The 10,616-nt window shown below is 38.4% G+C and overlaps 2 protein-coding genes across 4 annotated transcripts in view; one reads left to right on the top strand and one right to left on the bottom strand.

Annotated features, from left to right (window-relative positions):
• The window catches only part of LOC109920797 (fibroblast growth factor 9), a 310,515-nt gene that overhangs the window by 9,273 nt on the left and 290,626 nt on the right, over positions 1-10,616 (top strand). The window lies entirely within an intron of this gene.
• micu2 (mitochondrial calcium uptake 2) overlaps positions 1-10,616 on the bottom strand; it is a 413,733-nt gene that overhangs the window by 224,083 nt on the left and 179,034 nt on the right. Inside the window, exon 2 of the mRNA XM_048597612.1 lies at positions 3,905-4,061. Within this exon, the coding sequence (XP_048453569.1) occupies positions 3,905-4,061 (157 nt within the window). The remainder of the gene's footprint in view (positions 1-3,904; positions 4,062-10,616) is intronic.

The following is a 10,616-nucleotide window of genomic DNA, read 5'->3' as shown; positions in this document are numbered from 1 at the left end:
ATCTATTCTTTTACCATAACATGTTTTGTTTTGGGGGGAGTGTGCATCAAGAGTCAGCATTACTGTAAAGCAGACTAGGACGAGCATGTAGCAAGTCAGCTGTGAAAAAGACTGACAGGACATTGATGAGCTGGAGTCTGGGCTGCAGTCAGTGTGTCACATCAGGAATGGGGAATTACATGGACACTGTGACTCAGGAGAAGTCAGACACTTGAAATTAATTACATTAAATTTGGTCTGTGGTAGGGGACAGGAGGGTGTGACTGTCAGTTAAGCAGGTATTGGAATATAGAATTCAGCTTTTGGAGGAGTCTCAGGCATTGCCCTTGTCAGACAGATATGAAATTCTTGCTTCAGGTGTGGACAAGAGCAACAGACTGCAATGAGAATGAGTAAGCTGACCAAGGCACTGTGGTACAGAGTGCTATTCATGTACGGGGAGGAAAGAGAAATGTAATAGTGATAGAGGATAGCAGTTAGGGGACTGGATACTGTTCTCTGCAGTAAGGACAGGGAGTCCTGAAGGCTGCATTGTCTACCTGGTGCCAAAGTTAAGAATCTCTCTTCTGGGTTGGAGAAGAACTTGGAGTAGGAGAGGAAGGATCCAGTTGCCATGGGGTCCATGTAGATACTAACAACATAGGCAGGACTAGGAAAGAGGGCCTGCTGAGGGATTATGAGTAGCTTGGGCTAAATTAAAAACAGAATCACAAAGGCAATAACCTCTGGATTACTATCTCAGCCACATGCAAATTGGCACAAGGGAAATAAGATTTTAGAACTAAATATATAACTCAAAAACTGGTGTGGGGGAAATTGGTTCTGGTTCACGGGGTACTGCACCAGTAGTGGGGAAACAGAGAGCTCTTCTATTGGGATGGACTTCATCTGAATCATGCTCAGACCAGAGACTTGGTGAACTATCTATCCAGGGTTGTATATAAGTCATGAAACTAATTAATAGGGAGGAAAGAATGTAATGGAATGAAAACATGAAAACAATGAAATGTTGAATAGTTACTTTATATCTGTATTTACAATAGAAGAAGAGATATAGTGTACTGTATCTCCTGGGAAACTACTATTCAATCAAGGACAGAGAGTCAATATAATTAATGTAAACAAATTAATATTAATTGAAAAATAATGGCACCGAAGTGTGATAACTCCCCAGGCCTGATGTTTTCTTTCATTGGACTTAAAAGATGTAAGCGAGAACATTCCAGATACCATAAGTATTGTCTTTGAAAGTTCTCTTAATTCCGGAACCAGTCCTTTAGATCACAAAAAACGAATGTTGGCATTCTGCCATTTAAGGAGACAAGAACATTATAGACCTGTTAACTTTCTGTTTGATGGAGGGAACCTGTCAAATGCATAATGTATAATTAAGGATAGGGTGACCATCTGAAAAATTTTCAGCTGATTAGATGTTCAGCGTGGATTTGTAAAAGGAAAGCCACGCATTGTGACTGAATTTTTGAAGATGTGACTGAAGCAGCAGACAGGTAAATGATTATGGATGTTATTTACACGAACCTGTACCAGCTATCTAATAAAGCCCCTCAGAGGAGAATGTTAACCAAAACTCTAAAATTGAAGGCAAATGAATGATCTGGTCTGATCTGAGTGGCAGGAGAAAGATGGATTCATACAACCCAACTGAATATTGCATACATGCTTATGAAAAACTATCATTATTTTATTGCTTTTTGCAACATGTCATAAATTTTGTGTTAATTCATGCTAGAAACAAACTTCAGACATCTTATATTGTAAATATTAAAATCAGAAGAGAATGCATTTATTTGATACAGAAATAGCAGATATATGGAAATAAAAGAATCAACACGGTGAACATTGATTCCGTAAAAAGTGAGCCTGGAAAATTAATAATGGAAGTTAAGAAGCTGGCAGATGAGATGAACAGGTATTTTGCATCAGTCTTCACTGTAGATGATACCTGTACACCCAAGAGATAGCTGTAAATTAGGAATAAGAAGGGAGGGAGGGAGGGAGCTCAAGAAAATTATCAATAGCAGCGAAATGGTACTGAGCGAATGTTGGGGGCTGCAGGCTGACAAGTCCCCAGTTCCTGATGGACTTCAACCAAAGATCCTAAAAGAAGTGGCTAGTGAATTAGTTGTTGTGTTCATATTAATTGTCTAAAATTTGCTAGAATTGGAAAAAGTTCCATTATATTTGAAAACAGCACATATTATTCAAAAAGGGAGACAGAAAACAGGAAACTATAGGATAGTTTGCTTAACATCTGTCATTGGCAGATGTTATCAGACATTCTATAGCAAATCATTTTTCAAAAGGTCAAGGTAAATATAAGACCATAAGATACAGAAGCAAAATTAGGCCATTCAGCCAATCGAGTCTGCTCCGCGTAATCAGGCAGAGTTAACAAAAGAAAAGAAATGATGTTTAATTAATTTATTGGCATTCTCGAAGGCAGTAATATTTGCTGCAGATTAAAAGGGAACTGATGGATGTCCTGTACCTTGATTTCCAGAGGCATTTGATATGGTGCCACATCAGAGGCTATTATGAAAAATAAAATCCCATGGAGTAGGGGGTAAAACATCGGCATAGATAAAAGATTGGCTGGTTAACAGGAAACAGAGGACTGAAACCTATTACAAATGCTGTGCTACAGGAATCAGTGCTGGGCATCAATTTTTACAATGAGTATAAACGAGTTGGATGAGGGACCAAAGCACAAATTGCTAAATTTGCTGATACAAAGATAGGTAACAAAGTAAGTTTCCTGAAGGGTGGTGATGGCATAGTGATATAGTAATTAGATTAACATTGCTGGGATCCATGCTAATATTCCAAATACATGGGTTTGATGCCCATCGTAACAGATGGTGAACTTTGTATTCAATTCATGAATTTGAAATGATAAACTAGTTAATGGTGTCCACAAAATCATAAATTATTGTAGAAATCCATATCATTCATCAGCATGTTTTAGGGAAGGAAAATCTAGTATCTTCACCTGGTTTGATCAGTGCTACAACAATGTGGTTGACTCTTAAATTTCCTCTGAAACAGCCTTGAAACCCTCTCCACTCCATGTGACTACGAAAAGGTCTCACAAAGAAATGAAGCCAGATGGACCAGCCTGCATCATTGAACAGACCAGAATCAACAAATGGCTTACACAGCTCTGTTGACCCTGCAAAGCCTCCATATTGACATCTATGGGCTTATGCCAACACTTGGAGAGCAGTCTCACAGAGGACTCAAACAACTGCCTGACAGAGTCCCTCTCACAGAATCATTATCTACGTACAATGTCCCAGGCTCAACCAACACCAGCTCTGAGCTTGTCCTGTTCCACTGACAGTACAGACACACTAGAGGTGGCAGCACTGTGTTTTGGTGTTGGGAAGGATTTGTCTCGACCGTCCTCAAGGCTGACTTGAGGCGCGATATGTAATGGCATCAGGTCACACAGGGCTGGTAACCACCTACCAACATTGCAACACACCCACACACATCTCATGGCATAACCATGAAACCATTGTCGAACATCATAAAAACCAACTGGTTCACGAATACCCCTTAGGGGAAGGAAAACTGCATCTTACCTGGTCTGGCATAGACATGATTTCAGCCCCATAACAATGTGGTTGATTCTCAACTGCACTCTGAAATAGCCTAGCAAGCCACCCAGTTCAAGGGCAACAAATGATGATCAATGCAGCGATGCACACATTACATGGATAAATAAAATAAAAGTTTTCATTTTTAATTTTAAAACTTTGAGGTCTGCAGCGTTAATTGATTTGAAACAAAAATTGTGATTATGCATAAATGAAAACTTCAGATACTCCAAGAGAATATGCAGCAGGTTGCACCAGTAATTGTCATTAAATATTAAACTTACTGTCTGTACATTCTTGAATAACTGAGAACAGGAAATCTCGAGGAGTCATGAATAATTCACCCTCACACTCAATTGAGGCAAACTGTTTGAAACGCTGTTTGCAAGTTGCAGCACATCCATATTCTTCTTTAGTATCTTCTTTAATGGTATTCTGGACCTAAAAACAGAATTAAATTATGTTATAACCATTGCATGAACATTAATTAAATTCCAGAATCTAACTTTGTTTATCTTTGTTTTCAATCATTAATTAATCATTGCAATAATAAACAAACATACATATTTACATTTATAACAACATTTTATATGGGGCATCAACATCGTGCATGTGGAGGCACATGGGATGTACAGAAGATTGGAGTTTAAGGCACAAAACGGCTGCCAAAGATTGCTGGTGGAGATGGAAGCAGCGGGGCACCAGTTGTGGAGGAGCATTGTGTTTGCCTGAGAAAAGGAACAACAGAAGGTAAGAGGAGCTTAACAACAAAGTTATCTTGGAGAGATTGGGACAGGGGATTGGGTAGGTTAATAGAATGGGAAGGACAAGTAGTGGTGACAGTGGCACGGAGGAGGGGGGAATTGGAGGAGTAAAGTGAGTCCCAAAACATGGTTTCATAGTCATGCCACCCTCTGTGTGTTCTCTTAATGGTGTTCAACATGGATTCAGGAGGTTGGATGGATTGGACATGGAGTGGTTATCCTAGGGTTTTGGTGGGGGAGCTTGCATGCAATGAGAGGTGAGGGGGGAATGGCATGGAACAAATGGAATGGGGAAGATAAGACGTAGCATGGAGAATGGATGGGGATGATATGAGAGAAATGAAAGGTTAGTGGTGAGGATGATGGGAGAGGGAGGGGGTGGCATGGGAAAGACAGATTGGCATGGGGTAAGGATGGTATACAAGGAAGGGATGGCACAGAAGTACAGAATGACATGGGATAGAGATGACATGTAAGGGAGGAGATGGAATGAGATGGACTGAGATGGACAGAATGGCATGGGATGGAACTGCATGGGAAAATTGAGAAAAGGTTGGATGGCATCAAAAATGGCACAGGAATGATCAAATGTATTGGAGACATGTTTTAAAAGGGTGGCATTAGAAAGGTGGTTGAGATGATGGAACTGATAAGGTTACTAATTTGATTGCATATGTTTTATAGGTCCCTGTCCAAATCTATATACTATAGTCCCACCTCTAATCATAAGTGTCAATGTAGATTAGTGAACATTAGTGATGTAAACAGATGTGGAGAGGGTTGAGATACCGGTACAAAAGTTTTCGATGAGCTCAAATTTATGGAGGGTAAAAGGCGAGTGGCTGGTCTAACACAGTGGCCATTGAGGAAATTTAGAATTTGACACAGAAGGAATAGAGCTTGAGTAGGGACTGAAAACAATGGCTTCAATCTTTGAAAGTGAATTGTAGGAAATAGTGATTCGCACAAAACTATTTGTTTAACAAGCAACAAAGCTTTGGAAAGGCTGAAATAGATGCTGGTGACGCAGGAATGGGTGTCATCAGCATATAAGTGAAATCTGATATCATGTCTTTTGATGATATTTTCAAATGTTGACATGATGAATAGCTGAAAGAAATGCTGGGTTCTTAAAGGCAGAGTGCAAAAATTATCACAGGGAATAAGAAAATGGCAAAAGGTGCTGACCAAATTTCTGCCTCAATGTCAGCAAAACAAAAGAGCTGAGCATTGACTTCAAGAAGAAAGGAGGAGCACTTGCCTCTATCTACATCGACAGAGCTGAGGTGGAGAGGATTGAGAGCGTAAAGTTTCTAGGAGAACAATAACCAACAATTTGTCCTGGACCTCCCACGTAGATGTGATGGTCAAGAAGGCACAACAACGCCTCTTCTTCATCAGGCACCACAGGAAATTCGGCATGTCCATAAGGACTCTCACCAACTTTTACAGACGAACCATAGAAAGAATTCTATCCGGGTGCATAACAGTCTCGTATAGCAACTGCTTCGTCCAGGACCAGACGAAACAGAAATTTTTGCGCACAGCCCAGCCCAGAAGGAAACCAACCTCCCATCCATGGACTCCATTTACACTTCTTGTTGCCATGAAAAGGCTGCTAATATCATCAAAGACAACCGAAATGTATTGGAGAAGCTTAGATGATGAGATGTCAACAAATCTCCATGACCTGATAGAATCCTAGAATGTAAGGCATCTACAATGATGGCGGTTATGATATCCCACAATTCCTTGGAATTTCTGAATTTGTGCCAGCAGATTTTAAGTTAGCAAATGTAATACTGCTATTTAAGAAAGGATAAAAGGAGAAAATACTGGAATACATTGTTCAGGATGTCTTAAAAATGAACTTAAAACATAATAGTATATTTTGACAAAAATCAAAATAGATTTACAAAATGTGAAGTAGGGCAGAAAAAGGGGAAATAGCAGAAATAGTACAATTGGATTTCCTTAATGTGATAAGGTGTTGCACAAAAGGTTACCTTGTACAAGATGAGGGCACATGGTGTTGAGGGTAATATATTACAATGGGGAGAAGTCAGGTTAATGCACCTGAGTATCAGAGTTGGGATAAATTGGGCCATTTCAAGTTGGTGAGCTGAGCTAATGGAGTTCCAGTGGAACACTGCCATAAGGATCATTGCTGTCCCAATCTATTTTTAATCTATGTTAATGAATTAGACAAAAAAGAGTAATAAACCTGAGTTTGATGATACAAAGCTAGGTTGAAATGCCAGTACTGAGGAGGACATACAGATACTGCCAAGGGAGACACATGGGTTAAAGTGAGTGAGCAACGAGGTGATAGACAGAGAATAATGTGGGGGTACTAAGAGGTGAATCACTTTGATAGGAAGAATGATTTTAAGAGCCATGAAACTTGCGAAAGTTGATGTTCAGTACAAAATTAGCATGCAAGTACAATGGGCATCTAGTAAGGCAAGTGACTTTTTTTATTGCAGGAGGATTGGAGTACAAAGATAAACAAGCCTTGCTACAAGTGTGTAGGGAACTGTTGTGAACACATAGTATATAATATGTAGTAAGGGATATACTTGCATTGTAGAGGAGCATACAGAGGATGGGTGGGGGTATCCTATAGTGAGAGGCTGAGTAAATTGAGTCTATACTCTCTGGATGTTTAGAAGAATGAAAGTGATCTCATGGAAACATACGGAAAGGGATTGACAGCTAACCACTGAGGTTTGTTTACCCTGGCTGTACAATCAAGAAAACAGAGTCATGCCTCAGGATAATTTAGGGTTGAAATACAAAGAAATTCCTTCTCTCAGCAGATTGTGAATCTTTGGAATTTTCTATCTATGAGCATTGTGGAGAGACCATTGTTGAGTATATTCTATTCTCCGTGAATTAAAGCATGTGGGGAGCAGTCAGCAGAGTTGAGCAGAAGATCAGGCATGATTGTATTGAATGGTGCAGCGGACAGGAGGAGCTGTATCATCTAGTCCTATTCCTATTCATTTTGTTCACAGAAATCATAAATAGAAGGAGACCAAGAATTTTTGAATGACTCGAGCTAAATATAGACTTCAATAAATATTCATTATGCCACTACATGCAAGTCATCAGCAACTAACTTTGCAAGTTTAACCTACAGCCAGTCCATCCTCTACTGTTAATAGCATTTTCAACTCAGGAATATGCAAATTTAATGTAATGTGCTAAAATTGAGCATTTCTTCTCCATGGGAAAAATGTTATCCGTTGGCATTATGTTTGAACGTACCAGATTTTAATTGACCTTGGATACATATCAAAAGAAAACCATCTTGCAATTATAAAATTTTAACTTTGTTCACTCATATTGTTTCTGAGTAGCTTTTATTGTTCATCATCCAAGGAAACAAATGAAATAGGATAAATTACTATGCCACAGCAAAATAGGATGTGGGTTGGGCCCACAAAGTTTTTTTGTTTGATTTATTTCCAGGATGTGGGCTTTTCTATGAAGGCCAGCATTTATTGCTTTCCCTGATTGCCTTTGAGAAGGTGTCGGTGAGCCGCCTTCTAAATTGCTGCAGTCCTTGCAGTGAAGGAGCTCCCATTGTGCTGTTAGGAAAGGCTATTTATTTTTGAACCTACGAGCAGCTGATAATGTGCCATTTGGCTCATTTTAGGGACCAAGACTCTGAACTGTTCTTTAGTTTGAAAATGAGTCATTGACTGAATCCAAAAGAGGGTAGAGAAAGGGTGTAGTTTCACTCACAGAGCACACAACCTTCTCTCTTCTAGCAAGTGTTTTTAAAACTAATTTGGAAAGCTACGATGAAAGAGAGAAAATATATTGAACATAAGGAAACCAGCTCTGATGGGGTGCTAGTTGCAAAACAGAGTGTAATTAAATGATAATTATGCAAATTATTAATGGTCAGAAATAAAAATACTATCCATATTTAAACCTGTGATACATTAGTTTTAGGATTTTGCAAATATTTGTTTCCACTCCCTCAAAATGAATTTTGCCTGGGAGTACTTAGCTCCCACGTTTTGTGAAACAGTTTTAAAAACTGTTGTGAATGTAGTGCCATACTAGAACTTTAAAGCTTTCTAGGTTGCTGCAAGTTGAGCTAGTAGCAACTGGATATTTCAGTTTTTCATTTTGTGACTTGGCTTGAGTCATCTCTCTTGAGACTAATTGGAGACCTGTGCATTGCCAAGCCAATACCAGCGGAATATGCGCAAGAGATATCTGGGGTGATTGATTCTATAACATTTCCAACCCTCACTCCTAGAAAAGAAACATGCAGCATCAAGGAAAAGTTTGAGAACATGTCGTACAATTAAGTAAAAACACTATCAAAGTGCTAAAGCTTAAAAAAAATGAAAGTGTGCTTCAAGCGTATCTTATATTTTACTAAGGAGAATATCATCATGACCTGTGTATCACAATTATGCGCAATTCCATTGTTTGACAGTTTTCAGCATAATCTTTCACAGCATCTCTTCCTTTTTCCTCTATTTATTATAAATTAGTACAATAATTTACTGCATTGGTTATCATCATCTCATGTTAGGGCTCCAGCTTTGTTTCTACTATTCATTAAACAAATTCAATTCATTTCCCACACTACATGGACTTGAAAATAAAAAGACAGGCGCAATTACCTTGCTTAAACTTTTGCTATTATTAGCATTCAACAAATAAAAAAAAACTAAAAACATTGAAACAATAGTTGTGCATCATTTCACTATAGTACTCAACGCTACACAACACACAATCACAAATAAGATCAGTTGATTTAGAACTGTGCAATTTCACAAAGTTTTTGTCCCACAGGCCTCATTAAAATAATAAGGAGCTCTTGATAGGTACATGATAACAACTGATTGAAGCTTAGAATGTATTTGTGTGTTTAATAGTGATTTTCCAACACGTAAACACTTGAGTAAAGTTGTTCTTTTGTAGTAAGCCAATGCAAGGATCAACCATTTCAATTAAAGGGTAATCAATGAGAGTTTTGGCAAAAAGTACCATCTTAAATCAAAAATTGTCTAATTCTGAAATATTAAACATGAGTACCTTAATTAGGTTTAATTGTACAATTTGGTGTCATCAAAATAAGGCAATTTTGAGGAACTACTGTGATGCAAGTTGTGTGATATTAATATCATTTGTTTTTGAGATTAGATTTTGAATGATTGATGTGCGGATTTTGGTTTAAATGTATCAAGAGATTTAATAATTAGTTCTTCTATCTTCTGGTGCCATAATTTATATTATGTTAGAGAGCAGCTGACTGGGGACTGTCCTGGAATGATAATGGGAATTTCTTTGTAATGAGAGCTTTACGATTGGAGAGAGCAACACTGAAAGAAAGTTGTTACAGAGATAGTAGGAACTGCCGATGCTAGTTGCTTGCTTTTGTTTAGGAGAATCCCCTTCGGAAGAACACGATAGATTGTACAGCTTTCTTTTTCCAGTTTGCAGAAAACTTACTGGCATCATGCAGAAGAACAGCTTCTTCTAGAGAAGGAATTTAGTTCAGAACAATTAGGAAATAGGTTGTCTCAGAGCAAGGCTTTTAGTTTGAAAATTCCAGATGACAAGTGTTTGGTTAGAACCTTGAATGGGTTATTTGAAGTAACGGAATTTTAAGCTCAGTTGTGTGAATAATGTAGGAAGAGGCTATCAAGACTGGGATTTGAAAGAACCAGTAAAGTCAAGCCTATGGATGTGATAAAGAAGGGAATTCTCTCTGCTGGGAATAGATTGGATTTTATTTGGCCATGGGTTTTCAAATTGTGTTGAAAGTAAATAGCTTTTTTCTAAATTTTATCTTCATTTATTTTGTGTAATAAGCTGCAGTTTTGTTGTTAAAACCAAATCTGCGGCATTGTATACTTGTGTTTCAGTGGAAGACTACCACATTAAATAACGATAGAGCGGAATATGATCTATCAAACTAGATTTTAGTCTGGGATCTGACTAGTCCAGTTGTACCATTATCTGGGATCATAACATTACATGCCAAACTGAAATAAATGGATATAATAAAATGTTTGATAACACAACGGAGATCTAACAAACACTACCTCACAGTGTTACCATAAAATTAGCTTTTTATTTATTTGGAGATAGTAAGAACTGCCGATGCTGGAGTCAGAGGTAACACAGTATGGAGCTGGAGGAACACAGCAGGCCAAGCAGCATCAGAGGAGCAGGAAAGTTAACGTTTCGGGTCGGGACC

This window comes from Rhincodon typus, chromosome 6 (assembly GCF_021869965.1).
Source record: "Rhincodon typus isolate 14 chromosome 6, sRhiTyp1.1, whole genome shotgun sequence".
Taxonomy (NCBI): Eukaryota; Metazoa; Chordata; class Chondrichthyes; order Orectolobiformes; family Rhincodontidae; genus Rhincodon; species Rhincodon typus.
This window is presented reverse-complemented; position numbering and strand designations above follow the sequence as displayed.